This window comes from Microcebus murinus, chromosome 11 (assembly GCF_040939455.1).
Source record: "Microcebus murinus isolate Inina chromosome 11, M.murinus_Inina_mat1.0, whole genome shotgun sequence".
NCBI lineage: Eukaryota > Metazoa > Chordata > Mammalia > Primates > Cheirogaleidae > Microcebus > Microcebus murinus.
The window spans coordinates 12,885,011-12,900,307 of record NC_134114.1 but is presented as its reverse complement, the minus strand read 5'-3'; the positions used below and the strand labels follow the sequence as shown (position 1 = coordinate 12,900,307).

Genomic DNA, 15,297 nt, shown 5'->3' with positions numbered 1-15,297 from the left:
GAATATATGTGTCCAGGCATCAGTGGAGGGTGTGTGGTACCCTCAAGCGTAGGACACTTTCCTTCTGCAGGGAAAGGAGCAGCTTCCCTCTTTGTTTCTGGCTAAGTCTTCCCCACAGTGCTCTGACATAGTCTTTCTAGAGAATGGATGTTTCTAAGGACGTGAACATTTACTCATGAAAGTATCACATTTTTTTTCCTAATTAGGGTAGCATTCACTTAACATAGAATTAACCATTTTAAAGTGTACAGTTCGGTGGCATTTAGTACATTCACAATGTTGTATAATCAGGACCTCGGTCTTAGTCCATTTTCTGCTGCTACAGCAGAATACCCACAGTGGTAATTATAAGAAACAAGTTTGTTTGGCTCGTGGTTCTGGAGACTGGGAAGTCCAAGAGCATAGCACTAGCATCTGGTCAGGCCTTCTTGCTGCATCATGGCAAGAGGCATCACATGGCAAGGAAGGGTTTGAGACAGAGAGAATGGGGACTGAATTTATCTTTTTATCAGGAGCCAACTCTGCAATAATTAACCCATTTCTGCAATAATGGCATTAATCCACTCATGAGGGCTCTAATCACATCTTAAAGGCTCCATCTCTTAATACTGTTACAATGGCAATTAAATTTAAGGATGAGTTTAGGAAGGGACAAATATTCAAACAATAGCAACCTCTGTCTAGTTCCAAAATGTTTTCATCACCTTAAATGGAAATCCTCTCTCCATTAAGCAGTCACTCTCCATTCCTTCCTCCAGCTGTTCCTAGCAATTGCAGTCTTTCTGTTTCTATGGATTTACATATTCTGGGTATGTGAACTTTTGTATCTGGCTTATTTAACTTAGTATGTTTTCAAGGCTCACCCATATTGTAGCATGCATGTATCAGTACTTTATTCCTTTTATGCACTTAAATATTATTTCCCTATGTGGATATGTCACATCTTATCCATTTATCTGATGATGGGCATTTGAGTTCTTTCAACCTTTTGGCTATTGTGAATAGTGGGGCTATGAACACAAGCATACAAGAATTTGTTTTGAGTATCTGCTTTCAGTTCTTTTTGGTATATACCTGGGAATAGAATTGCTGGGTCATATGGTGATATCTTTTATGTATTTAAACTTTTTTGGGTTCAGATTATTTCCAAAACATATTACACTTTGGGTATCCCTTATACAAAATGCTTGGACTAGAAGCATTTTGAATTTGGGTGTGTCCCCCCCCCCTCCGGATTTTAGGATGTTTGTATTATGCTTACTGGTTATGCATGCTTAATACTGAAAATCTGAACTACTCCAATGAGCATTTTCTTTGAGCATCATGGTGGTACTCAAAAAGTTTTGGATTTTAGAGCATTTCAGATTTTGGATGTTTGGATTGGGGATACTCAACCTGTATAGACTTATTTACATTTTGAAAAGTTATACTGAAGATATAGTACTTTGCTTGATGTTCCTGGCAGTTACTATGAGTATAAATTATTACAAATGGCTATAATATGGGACAGATACTCACAGGATGTTTGGCCTTTTTGTCTACATTTGCTTGCTTTTGCTTTTTGATTTCTTTTCCCCCTATGTGTATCACTGGTATCTTTTTGTTTCCAAATTTCTTCTTCTAATAAGGACTGGATTAGGGCCCACCTGAACGGCCTCATTTTAATTTAGTTACTTCTTCAAATGCCCTATCTCCAAATTATAGTCATACTCTTAGGTACTGGGGGTTAGGACATCAACATGCAAATTTGGGGAACACACATCAGCCTGTCATTCCCTGCAAGACCCTTGGCACAGTGCACGAGCTCCATAAAAGGTGGCTTGGTGGTTGCAGCACTCTGCTTCTACCCTTCTCATTTACTTTCTTAGTTGTGTTTGAGCCTAGAAACCAGGTATCCAGACCGAGTTAACATTTCTTGCAGAAGTACAAGCTAATAGTTATGTTCATATGGAGAGGGACCCAGGCATTAAGCTTTGGTAACTCTGTTGTCTTGGTTTTGCTGCTCTGAAGATGTTGCTTAATTGCTAGCCTGGTTTTGTCCCAGATCAGTAAGATTGTCAGTCATCTTAAGTTCCAGATAAATTATATGGTACTTCATGGGCTGTTGAGATTACTGAAAGAATACTTAGCATTTTCAAAATGGTCTTAAAAGCTGTAGCTAACTCTGTATAACATAAAAATTGCCATTTTGGCTATTTTTAAGCTTACAGTTCAATGACATTAAGTACATTTAGTGTTGCGCCTCCATGGCTGCTAACCACCTGCAGAACTTTCCCATCACCAAAAACAGCAGCTCTGTACCCATTAAACCACACCTCTCCTTTTGTCCTCCCCCCACCCCTGCTTATCTCTCTTCTAATTTGTCTCTCCTATCACTTTTTTTTTTTTTTTAAGTCAGGGCCTCACTCTTTTACCCAGGCTGTAGTACAGTGGTACCATCATAGCTCACTGTAGCCTGGAACTCCTGAGCTCACAGGATCATGATCCTCATGCCTCAGCCTCCAGAGTGGCTGGGACTATAAGTGCACTACCATGCCTAGCTAATTCATTCATTCTCTCTCTCTCTCTCTCTCTCTCTCTCTCTCTCTCTCTCTCTCTCCCTCTCTCCCTCTCTCCCTCTCTCCCTCTCTCCCTCTCTCCCTCTCTCCCTCTCTCCCTCTCTCCCTCTCTCCCTCTCTCCCCCTCTCTCCCTCTCTCCCTCTCTCTCTCTCAATTTTTTTGTAGAGATGGGCTCTGGCTATGTTGCCCAGGCCGATTTTGAACTCCTGGCCTCAAGCGATCCTCCCACCCCAGCTTCCCGAAATGCTGGGATTACAGGAGTGTGCCACCATGCCCGGCCTATTGTCACTTTTTTTTTTTTTTTTTTTTTTTTTTGAGACAGAGTCTCACTTTGTTGCCCAGGCTAGAGTGAGTGCCGTGGCGTCAGCCTAGCTCACAGCAACCTCAAACTCCTGGGCTCAAGCGATCCTCCTGCCTCAGCCTCCTGAGTAGCTGGGACTACAGGCATGCGCCACCATGCCCGGCTAATTTTTTATATATATATCAGTTGGCCAATTAATTTCTTTCTATTTATAGTAGAGACGGGGTCTCGCTCTTGCTCAGGCTGGTTTTGAACTCCTGACCTTGAGCAATCCGCCCGCCTCGGCCTCCCAAGAGCTAGGATTACAGGCGTGAGCCACAGCGCCCGGCCCTATTGTCACTTTTTAACCCTACTGTTTCATCATAGCCCCTTGCTGAGGAAGGAGACAGAACCGGACAGCCCTTTGTTTTAGAGAAGGGATTAGGGTTAGGGTGGTCAGCGTGGAGCAGGGATTTGGGCCCGGGGCTGCCGTGCCATCTTCCTTCTCTTACACACTTCTCCCCAAGGGCCTTTTTTGAAATGGCTCCATTCATTTCTACAGAATGTCAAAGAGTTCGTACCCAAGAGGTGCAGGGACAGCGCGTATGGGGGAAGAGACGACGACCTCCCCTTTCCCGCCCGTGCACGCTCGGGTGGGTGGGTTTCGGTGACGCGAGGCCCCTGCCCGGGGCGCGCGTGTCACCAGCCCGGTGTCCCCCTGTGCTTGCAGACCTACATCGGCTCCATCATCGCCTCGGTGAACCCCTACCAGCCCATCGCGGGGCTGTACGAGCGCGCCACCATGGAGCGCTACAGCCGGCGCCACCTGGGCGAGCTGCCCCCGCACATCTTCGCCGTGGCCAACGAGTGCTACCGCTGCCTGTGGAAGCGCCACGACAACCAGTGCGTCCTCATCAGGTAACCGCGGCCGCCTGCAGGCGCGGAGCTGCAAGGGGCGCTTTGGGACGGTGGCGACAGCCGAATGCAGCGGCGGGTGGGGGTTGGGACTTGCTGCAGACCGGGGGTCCCCCAGGCCTCCGCCACTCCCAGCTTGAACCTGCTTTAGAGCATTAGTGACAAAAAGCTTTTTGCTTTTTTTAATAGCTGCCTGAATTTCTCCGAGGGGGTTGTCCCTTTGGATAGCTTTCAGAAGACACCAGGAGCCCCCTCTTAGCAAAGCAGGTGGACCGCCTTGGTTGGCTCTTGTCCTCAGAATAATGACCCCACTCTGTTCCTTTTTAAACAACTTTTTCATTTGCATTAGTTGTTATTCTTCGGTTTGTTCGATTATGAAGCAAGGTCCTTCTGTCTATTTAAAGAAAGCTTGCACAGCAGTTCGTTCAAATTTAAATGTTCTGTATATTCTAGAAGGCCAGTCAAAGCACTTGTATATTTGAACAAGGCTTCTTTTTTCACTAGTATTAAATGTAATAAAATTACTCTAGATAGAATCTCTCAGATTTAAGACTTTTTAATAATTGGGTGCTCCAGAAGTTTTCCTTTGAATGAGCTACAGAACAGGAGCTTTTTATGTATATAGTAAAGGGAATATATATATGGGTGTGTTTATTTCAGTTAATCCTTTTGATAGGGTAAAGGTACTTGGCATGTCTATTTTAGCCCAGTCTTACTCAGTTTTTAAAATAAACTACTAGAAGCCCCCACTGTCAAAACCTTTATTACTAGGAACTATCTAAAAAATAATAGAATATGTATTTTTTAAGTATTTCTTAATTTTTATTATTATTCAAATTGACCTCATCACATATATTCCAGTTGACATCCTATTGGATCTTTTTATTAATTATTTATATTGGAATCATGTTCTAGAGATGATTATCACACCCCTGGATGATATTCAAAGCAGGTGTGAAAGAAGATTTTGACATCTGATCTAGATGGCTTTCTACTCCAACTTCTGGCAAAATAATTGTCATGTTATTTCAAGAGGAAAAGGTTGTTTGGATTTGGGGAAGGACAATAAAAAAAAGACCCTTCCTATGTCCCCTCCAGATTTCTGCTTCCATGGAAGGAGGGCACAGAAGACATATGGGGAGCCATATGTCAACTTCAGACTTCCAGCCAAGTGGGCTGACAACCATTACAGCCCAGATTAGATAGACACAAAGACCCACCTAGTCATGGGGACAGCCAGGTAACCTGTAGCCACAATCACTGTGGGAAACCAATTCCCAGATGGCGAACAGCAAGCCGGAAGGGTCCAAGTGAGCCTGCTCAGCCTTCCTTCCCAGCGCCCCTTAGAGAAGCCCCCCCTCCCATTGTGGTGGAGGAGACCTGCCCTAGTAAGCCCCTCGCTGAAACCCTGGGAGGAGAAGTGGAGAGTGTTCACACAGTCCCATATGGTGTCACATTGAAGATGGGTAAGAAATAATGGCTTAGGCTTTATTTAAAAATGGCTAAGGCTTGCTGAAGGGTTATGGTGTGTTGGACGCTGTGCCAACAACTTCTCAGGCATGAACGTATTGAAACCTTCTTTTTTTTTTGACACAGAGTCTCACTTTGTTGCCCAGGCTGGAGTGAGTGCCGTGGCATCACCCTAGCTCACAACAACCTCAAACTCCTGGGCTCAAGCAATCCTCCTGCCTCAGCCTCCCGAGTAGCTGGGACTACAGGCATGTGCCACCATGCCCGGCTAATTTTTTCTATATATATTTGTTGGCCAACTAATTTATTTCTATTTATAGTAGAGACGGGGTCTTGCTCAGGCTGGTTTCAAACTCCTGACCTTGAGCAATCCGCCTGCCTCAGCCTCCAAGAGTGCTAGGATTACAGGTGTGAGCCACCGGAAACCTTCTGACAGCCCTTTGATGTGGGTGCTCTATTATGATATCTACAGGCGTCACACACAGAAAACAGTTTTCAGCGATTGTGTTCTTCTTATTGGCAGTTTATCCTTTGGATGATTCCTTGCTTTTTTAACAAATGTCAATTACATGTATGTGGATAGCTGAATTCTCTCTCTCTCTAAGGGGAGGGAAACATGGGCAGTGCACTCACTACTCCATCACCTTAAGGGTGCTAATATGTTGGGATGTGGAAACAACTTGATGGGATTGTCAGTGTATTCTGTTAAGCAAATAGGGGTCATTAAAACCTGCAATGAATCAAAACGAAGCTACTTGCTTAATATAGAAACAGAGCTTTTAAGACTCACATGCCCAATAAAATAACTTGATTTATGACCAGAAGCAGCATTTGTGGGCTCTTTTAGAAGACTTCATAAAAAGTTCAGGAGTTAGAATTTAAGGTTGTTATTTCAGCATACAGAATATAATTTAACGAGATTAACAGAGGGAGGGAGAACTTAATCTATTTTAAGAGGATCAAATTGGTGTCCACACTTAAAGGTACTTGATATTTGCCGTTGATAATTGCTTGTGTTTATTACATTCAGTGGAAAAAATGTGAGCATGACTAATATATCACTTGCTAGACAGAGCAGCTTAGGAAGAAAGTGAAAAATCAAATGAGATCATTGTGCGTGTGTGAATATATATATGTGTGTAATAAAACGGAAGAGGGTTGGCATTTTCATGGTATTTAAAAGTAAGGGGGGGCAGGGTGAATCCCAAACAGAAAGTCCCCATTATATGTAACATTCATGTGAAGAGTAGCTGTATTTATCTAATTTAACTCAGGAAACAGAGACTTTAAGAATAGATTTCTCATTAAATTGTGTTTTGGTTTTAAAATATCTCTCCAGTAGTTTATTTTTAGTGGGGGTTGGGGCTGTGGGAATTAAGAGAAAATTGAGTGTAAAAGTAAGAGTTGCCAGGAACAGGGGCCCAGTTTAGATTTCCTTGGGAATCATCTGCCCCCTGGTGGATACAATGTGTTTTACTACTTTTAAAACATTCTTAGGCCATTGCCTTTAAAATCAGAAAATAAGCCTATTTGGAACTAGGCAGGACATCGGAGATTAATTTTTCTCTCACTTTATGAGCACACATCACTTGGCTAAGGTCTCTAGCTGCTTGGTGGCAATGCTAGGTCTCTAGGCTTCTAGTCTAAGCCTCTGTCTTTGATCTCGTTTTCAAGGTTGTAGCCTCTTAAGCTCTAATTTTATTTCATCACTTTGTGCTCACGTAAATGCATGCGTATGCTATTATAGTTTCAAATATAAATATATAAAACATATAAGTATATAGAAAGCTAAAACTCACTTGAGAATTTTTTTCCTATCTAATAAGGTCAGTATTTTGTTGATCTAGTATATCTGACATTGACTTTAGTTTTTCATACCTTGTCTAGAGTAGACAGGGTTTAGTTTACTATGGTCGTTTCAGTATATATGACCTTCTAAGGTACACAGTGTAGGCAAGGCTTGTGACTAATAAGTCTTTGCAGCCCGGTACCAGGACAGTGTCAGGCAGGGGACCAGCATTAAGCAGCTGCCAATCAAAGGGCAAATATATAGAGTGATTGTTGGTTTAGAATCTCTGCTTGCTATGTGTGTTTAGGTTCTTCAAAACTGGAGCAATTTCTTCTTTTATACCCTGGAATAATAATTGAGTATTGGTTTTTTTTCTGTTTCTAGAAATATATTTAGTAGTGATGGCATTGGAACACTAAACAAAACTTAGGTCCTCAGTTAGAAAGGTACTGAGCACAACAAGGCATGGGACAGGCTCAGGCTGTCCTGAAAAACAGCAGATGAAGGAGACGGTGTGGGAAAGGCAAAGAAGGGGCACTGAAGTTCACTGAGTGACTCATTCATGTCTAATCCTCAGGGAGGTCCCAAGAAGCATTTTCTTTGGGGAAACTGAGGCACAACTCTCGAATGACTTGCTAAAGAGACTTTAGCTGTTATTAATAAACACAGGATTTCAACTTCAATCTCTCTGACAGCAAAGTCTTTATTTTCAGAACAGATTCCTACTTCCTGGTACAGCTTTATACCGTAAGAGCTTTGTTTGGCTTGCTGAGACCTTTGGACTTAGTCCTTTAGGCAATAGAGAAGTTTCCTAAGTCTTCTAGCAAGTGAGAGAGTGATCTAATTTATATTAATATTTTGAAAAAAAATCATGTGAACCACAGAAATTTGATTCACAGGAAGAGGAATATTTGATTGTTGGGTGACAACAGAGAGTATTGTGTAAAGGCCCAGAGAATATAAGTATTTTAGGCTTTGTGGCAAGACTACCTCTGTCACAACTACTCAGTTTTGCCCTGGCAGTGCGAAAGCACTCATGGATAGTATGCAGGCGATGGGCTGGACTGTGTTCCAATAAAACTTTATTTATAGAAACAGGCAACAGGTCAGAATTGAAGGCTATGGTTTGCTGACACTTGCACTGGATCTAGAAAACCGCTAGGAGACTAGCCTGTCCGGTGCAGAAAATGCCCCATTCACATCAGAGGCCCTTTCCTTCCAGTATGTTCTGGACTGCCCCTCTCTTTCCCCAGAATGTTACTCCTTGAGCTTTGCAAAGTAAGGAACACACATATTGGCCTCGTTCTAGCTACACAGGGTCAGGATCATCAATATCACTGTCTTCCACCTCCACACCTTGTCCCACTGGAAGTTCTTTGGGGCAGTAAGATGCATAGAGCAGACATTTCCCATGATAACAATGCCTTCTGCAATAACTCATATAAGGACATAAAGAATATTTTTTGCACAGTTGTAAAAAAAACCCCCCAAAACACCCTTTGTCTCAGGAAGCTGCCCCCACCTCCTTCACCCCACCTCGCTCTGCTTCTGGATTTCGTCCGAGTTCTCTGGCCACTCCTTGGCTCCTTGATTATTTTTCACCTCTGCCTTTTCTGACCAACCTGCCCTTTCTTCCTCTGAGCTTGCCTGATGCCCCAAATTTATGTGCCCTCCCCCAATATACCAACTTCTTCCAGTCCCAGACTCATGTCCACAGGCCCCTGAGGTACCCTCACGGAGACGTGTCACAGGCACCTCAAGGGTGGTGTGTTCTACACTCGGCGTAATTTTATCCCAGAAATGTGTTTCCTGCCTTGTGCTTCCTGTGCCCAGCCAGTGGGCCCCGCAGCCTGCCCTGCCCCAAGCCCGAGGTCTGGAAGTCATTCTTTGATCTGGAAGATAATTCATTCTCTTTTTTTCTTCAAATTAAGGTAAACCTAGATATAGTGAAGTGTGCCGATCTTACGTGTCCAGTTCTATGAGTTTTGATACATGTGCAAAAACCTGTGCTACTGACACTGGGTCGTCATGCCAACAGGCTCTCTGAGGACCCAGGAGTCGTCCCGGACCTCATCACTCCCTGACCACCCTCCTGCCCATCCTCCCTTTGTCTTCCTGGCCTGTCCCTGCTCTCTGTCGTCTCACACCCCATCCTGAATCACCCTTCTGCGCTCCCTGGCTCCTCCCCCGTCTCCCTCTGTCCCTTCTCCACATGTAGTATAAAAACCTTGAACCCATTCATGACACTCTTCTGCTTAAAACCTGTCCTGTGACTTTCCCTCGTGCCTATGAAAAAGTCTCAAAAATTTTAATATGGCCTATGAGGCCCCACATCAGTGCTTTGGGTTATTTTTCTTTCTCTTTTCCATTTTCATTGTTGTAGTTACAAAGATTGGTTTTTTTTAATACCGTATAAGCTCCTTTTGGTTTTTGTCCATTGGCGCCCTGAGGCGTAGGGCTGTAATTGCCTTGGGCTGATGAGAAAGAGGTAGAGTGCAGGGGAGGAGGAAGAGGGGGTAAGGTTAGACGAAAGTGTGCTGCCCGCAGAGAGTCCTGTTACCTTGACCTTAACGTCTGGGACATTTGGTATATTTCTAGGTTTTGGCAGTTTGTAAGTTATTTAATTATTTCTATTCTTTGCCTTGTTTATGTGACATTTCCATGGCCCAGTATATGGGTAGTCACCATTCATTTCCTGGTGCCATTTTATCTGAATTATGTGAAACTGCCTTCCAGAGCAGCAGTTCCAATGAGCACTTCCTTTGAACATGATCTTGCCACTCAGAATGTTTCAGATTTTGGACCATTTCAGATTTCGACTTTTCAGATCAGAGGCACTCAATTTGTATATTGCAAATAGTCAAAATCTGAAATTCAGAACACTCTTGGTCCTAAGCATTTTGGATAAGGGCTACTCAGCCTGTATGAGAGCTTGGCAGGGGCTGATATCCATGACTTTGTCCATCCCCAGCCATACTTTTTCTCGTTGTATCATACGTTCTTCAAGCATCTGCTTTAGGGACATCTTTATTATGTCAATGAGAATCCTGGGTTTTCTTTCCCTTGATCAAGTCTTTGTTGTAGAGTTTGAACACTATGTTCTCCAAGATTGTATTTTATCCACGTTGAGTCAGTCAAGGTAGGCTAAGTGCTGTAACAAACAGCCCCAGACCTCAGGGGCACAACAGAGGAATGGCTGTTTCTTGTTCCTCTAGCAGCCCCTGGTGGGGAGTGGAGGAACTTGATTCTGCCCTGCAGGCTTCTTTGTTTGGGAGATGTGCCATCCCTGGGGCAAGCAGAAGTCGTGTGGAAGGTGAAGAGCCCAGAGGACCATGAAGGGATTTCAGCCACCAGACATAGAAGTGGTTTATATCCTTCTTGCTCAGCTGTCCAGTTGGCCACATCCTGTCCCCTGTTCCTCACTGCTCTGTCCCTCCTGCAAAGGAGGTTGGAACGTGGTCTGCCTCTGTGTGCCTCGGGGTACAGAGTTGGGTTTGGGGAACACATAACGGTGTTTCTGCCTCATCCGTTTTAACCAGAGAACTTGCCCCTGTCTTTTTTTTCTTTTTTTTTTTTTTTTAATAGAGTCTCACTTTGTAGGTCAGGCTAGAGTACTGTGGCATCAGCCTAGCTCACAGCAACCTCAAACTCCTGGGCTCAGATGATCCTTCTGCCTCAGCCTCCCGAGTAGCTGGGACTACAGGCATGCACCACCATGCCCACCTAATTTTTTCTATATATTTTTAGTTGGCCAATTAATGTCTTTCTATTTGGGGTCTCACTCTTGCTCAGGCTGGTTTCGAACTCCTGACCTTGAGTGATCCGCCTGCCTCGGCCTCCCGGAGTGCTAGGATTATAGGCGTGAGTCTCCACGCCCGGCAGAACTTGCCCCTTTCATTTTTGTGTTGAACAATTCAGTGACCAACAACTGCTAGGTATATGTGTGTGTATATATATATATATATATTTTTTTTTTTTTAATATGGAGAATTATTTAAATTTGTCCTTGAAACTCTCTCTGTTAGTTTCGATGTTACTCATAGAGTGCCTCGTTGTTGAGTCCCTCTGTGTGCCAGGTGCCAGGCTGTGCCAGTACAGGTTATTGAAAGATGAGAGCTAAGCCCTGTGCTAGGAAGATTCTGGTTGCTGATAAGGGAAACCTCGAACCAAAGCTGGCCTAACTTACCCAGGCCAGATGGTTATATCATCTCAGACAGCACAGGGCAGGGCAGTTGTAGGGTTGTGGATTCAGCCACTCCCCTTGGGCTTGTCTCTGATTTTCTTGGCTTTTGCTTTATGATCTCAAGATAGGTGTGGATTCTCCAGTATCGGTTGCCTGCCGCAAAGGGGACATTTTTGCCTGGTCTGTGTGGGAGCATGTGCATGTAGGTATCTGCACACAAACCTCCCCGGGAGCCCACAGCTCCCTTGACTTACGGCTCTCTAGCTGGAATCTTGACACCAGCCCAGGGCCACACCTGTCGCTTGCAGGAAGACAGAGAATGACTGTGGTTGGCCTAGACTGGCAGAGATACCCATGTGCCCCCTGGCACCCAGCCTGGCATGTTCGGTGTCATCTCTGAGTCATTTTCTCTCTTTTATTACATGCGATTAATCAGTCACCACATTTTCAGTAAAATTCCTCTTTACTGATAACATCTTAGGGCGTGGAGCCCCACAGAGCTCCTTCTCTTTAGGACTCACGGGGCCTGTCTGCTTCTCCCACCACTTGCCAATTATTAACGTGCTCCCCGGGGATGGTGTTTGCGTGCTATGCTGTTGCTCATCCCATCAGTTCACTTTCCTTGTAAGTTCCTGCTGTTTTTGCTGCTTCTTTCTCCTCATAGTACGGAGCATGGCACTGTGAAACTGATTGGGTTTCTCTTTCCAACTCTCTCGCGTGCCCACATCTTTCTCTCCAGCCCGGCTAGGTGTGCCCAGGACCCGGCCGCCATAGCCCTAGATGATAGCATCCACTGGAGACCCCTGGGGTCCTCCTAGAGTGTTACCCAGGAGCTGCGTTCTCTACAGCGGACCTGGGTGGGGTCAGTCCTAGCCTGCTGCCTCCTGCACTTGCCCCTGAACCATCCATCCCAATCTGAGCCCATCTCTCTCTGCTGCCTCTAAGCCCAGCCCACCGACCTAACCAGCCACAGATCTCATTCTCCAGTAAGGTCTTTCCAGCTTATCTGGCTTCTTGCTTTAACTCACATTATCACCTTACCTAAAACCCTTCCCCTTCCCCTTCCCCTTTGCCTGACTGATGTTTGCTGGTCTTTAAAGGTGTAACTCATCCCTTATGTCTCTCCTTAGACTCCCTTCCCTCTGAGTTGCTTTTATCACTTTTCCTTAACTATCACTAATGCTCGATCTCTGCAGAACTTCAGAGTCAGACGGACCTGGTGTTAGGATCCGACCTGGATACTCAGTCATTGCCTCCCTCGTCGGGTTATTGCGGGAATGAAATAATTTAGTGCGATTATGTTACCTGCAGGTTCATTGCCTCGTGCCCTCAGTCATGTTTATGAATGATCACATTTTCACAGGTGTTTACCTGCTTTAAGTCTCCCAGAAAGATGCTGTGAATGTGCTTGTTCCTTTAACGAACGTTTGCCGAGTCCCTGCCACCAGCCGGGCACCGCTGAGGTGTCTGGACGCACAGAGACCCCGACTCTCGCCCGGCTTGTCATCCACGGGTGGCTCCATCTGTCCCACAAGCTTCCCTTAGTAATTCTGTTTTCCCCCTTTGCCAGAAGAGGTATGTGGGAGGCCAGAAACGGGGTGGCCCACAGGAAAAAAGACTTTTACTTGATTTTTAACCCTTTGCACTCAGATGTCGAGTGTGACTCGACACGGTTAGCAAAAATTATAGAGATTAAAATTACTCTTTGAATATATCAATAATTTGAAATATTAAAAAATCCAAATAAGTTTGTATGAAAAAAAAACTCCAGTTTTTTATTCTACTACTGTGCTGTGTAAAATCTGGGGTATTTAAAAACTTAAATCCCAAGTAGAATAAAGGAATCGAGAAAAAAGCAATTAGTGCAAAGGGTTAACTCCACTCTTTTACAACAGGCATTTTTATTTCCCCTTTCCTTTTTTTCAACAGTTGTTCTATTGAGGAATTACAGTGCCATTGACCAAAGATGTCTTTGTGTTTTGTTTTGTTTTTAATTATACTCAGAAGCACAAACTTCTGTGTTTTGTCTTTCAGTGGTGAAAGTGGGGCAGGCAAAACCGAAAGCACTAAACTGATCCTCAAGTTTCTCTCGGTCATCAGTCAACAGTCTTTGGAATTGTCCCTAAAGGAGAAGACGTCCTGTGTTGAACAAGCTATTCTTGAGAGCAGGTATTTCTTTATCCGTGTTCTTGTTTCCACCTGGTAGTAGTCACGTTCCTCACGGCATGGCTTACTTAAGGAGGAGTTAAAATTAGTCGGTCTGGTTTCTCTTTTTCTGGATTTCTCTTTTACGGTTTTTAAAGGAGAGGTCTCGACGTGCACATAGCACTTTCTAGTAGCCTCAGCAGCAGCTCCTTGCGGTTGGAGGTGCCCTGACCCCTCCTCGTTGGGCCGGGTTCAAGGTGGGGCTGAGTGGTGCCAGGGGTGGTCTGCAGCCTCCCCCCACCCGAGACCCCTTGACTGCAGTGTCACGTGCGCTTGTAGGGCCGGGGTCAGATTGAATGCTGCTGTTGGAGGTAGTGGGAAGGGATAAAGCTGACCAGAGGCCCAGCGGCAGCAGGAATGCGACCCTGGCCACTACACGAAAGGCTCAGCGTGGAGACAGCCGGGCTCAGTTCCCCGTCCAGCCATTTGGAGGCTTAATGTGAGCAGGGTGGCCTCACACGGCAGAAGGTCAACGATCTAGCAGATCTTTTCAACGATCTAGCAGAGCTTTTCAAAGACGACTCGGTATTGTCTGAGTTGTTATTTAAAATATATACTTGCCTGATACATGGTTTGTGCCTTATAATACTTTAGAACCGATAGAGACTTACCTAAATAACAGATTCTGTTATTCAGAGTTTCGTTTGGAGGCTGGCAAACTACAGCCTGGTGCCTATATCCTATATCCTGTTATTCGTTTGTTTTTAACACTCAGACACTTCTTTTTTTTTTTTTAATTGTGATAAAATATACTCAACATAAAGTTTATGATTTTAACCATTCTTCAGTGTACAGCTCAGTGGCAGTAAGTTGTGCAGCTGTCACTGCCATCCATCTTTGGGACGCCATCTCCCTCCTGTTGTATGTTTTTGTCGCTGCCATCCATCTATGGGACGCCATCTCCCTCCTGTTGTATGTTTTTGTATGTAAAGTTTAGTCGGAGCCCAGCCACACTCACGTGTGGCGTTCACAGCTCTCCCGAGCTGCGGCGGCAGAGCTGAGCTGAGCAGTTACGGCAGAGGCGTGGCCTGCAAAGCCTAAAGCCATCGCTCTCTGGTCCTTTACGGAACGTGTCTGCCGACCCCTGATCTAGCCTGAGTCCGTTTTATAGTTGGAAAAGACCCAGAGGCATTAAATAAGGTGTCCCCAGGGCATAGAGCAAACGGTGACATTTCCAGGACTGGGACTTGGTCGGTTTCTAGAATCCGGGTAGGGGCTGTTTCTGTGCTGATCCTGGATCGCCCACGTGGGGGGGAGCCCCGCCGCGGCCTCCTTGACTGAGAACGTCCTTTGCCCGCACAGCCTCGCTCTCTCGCCACGTGGGTACACGGGATAAGCCCGTTTGGCAAGTGTTTTGAAACTCCGTCTCTTCAGAAATCACAAGTGGTCACCTTAGGTCCCTTTGGTTTCGGGTTTTTCCCGCAATTGTGTGATTTGACGTTAGTGAGAAAGGCGCTTGCCGCCTCCCTTCGCCCTGACTAACGCGGTGTGTGCCCCCGCTTCTCCACAGCCCCGTCATGGAAGCCTTCGGCAACGCGAAGACGGTGTACAACAACAACTCCAGTCGCTTCGGGAAGTTCGTTCAGCTGAACATCTGTCAGAAGGGAAACATCCAGGGCGGGAAGATCGTAGATTGTATCCTGTTTCATTTAGTTCCTGCGACTCTCTACGGGGAAACTATGCTCGCTTATCATAAGGACCGAAAAAGAACGTGAAACGTTTCTTTGTGCCTAATTCTGCCCAGTTAGTGCTCTGATCTCAGTGTACTTGACCTGTGTGGTGTTCTGTGAGCCGGGCATGGTGGCGCACGCCTGTGGTCCCAGCTACTCAGGAGGCTGAGGCGGTAGTTCAGCTTGAGCCCAGGAGTTCGAGGCCCGCCTGGCCAACGTAACGAGA

The 15,297-nt window shown here is 45.2% G+C and overlaps 1 protein-coding gene across 1 annotated transcript in view; it reads left to right on the top strand.

Moving 5' to 3' along the window:
- MYO10 (myosin X) overlaps window positions 1–15,297 on the top strand; it is a 221,363-nt gene that overhangs the window by 111,495 nt on the left and 94,571 nt on the right. Inside the window, exons 4-6 of the mRNA XM_076007942.1 lie at window positions 3,570–3,757; window positions 13,231–13,365; window positions 14,912–15,036. Coding sequence (XP_075864057.1) covers window positions 3,570–3,757; window positions 13,231–13,365; window positions 14,912–15,036 — 448 coding nt within the window. The remainder of the gene's footprint in view (window positions 1–3,569; window positions 3,758–13,230; window positions 13,366–14,911; window positions 15,037–15,297) is intronic.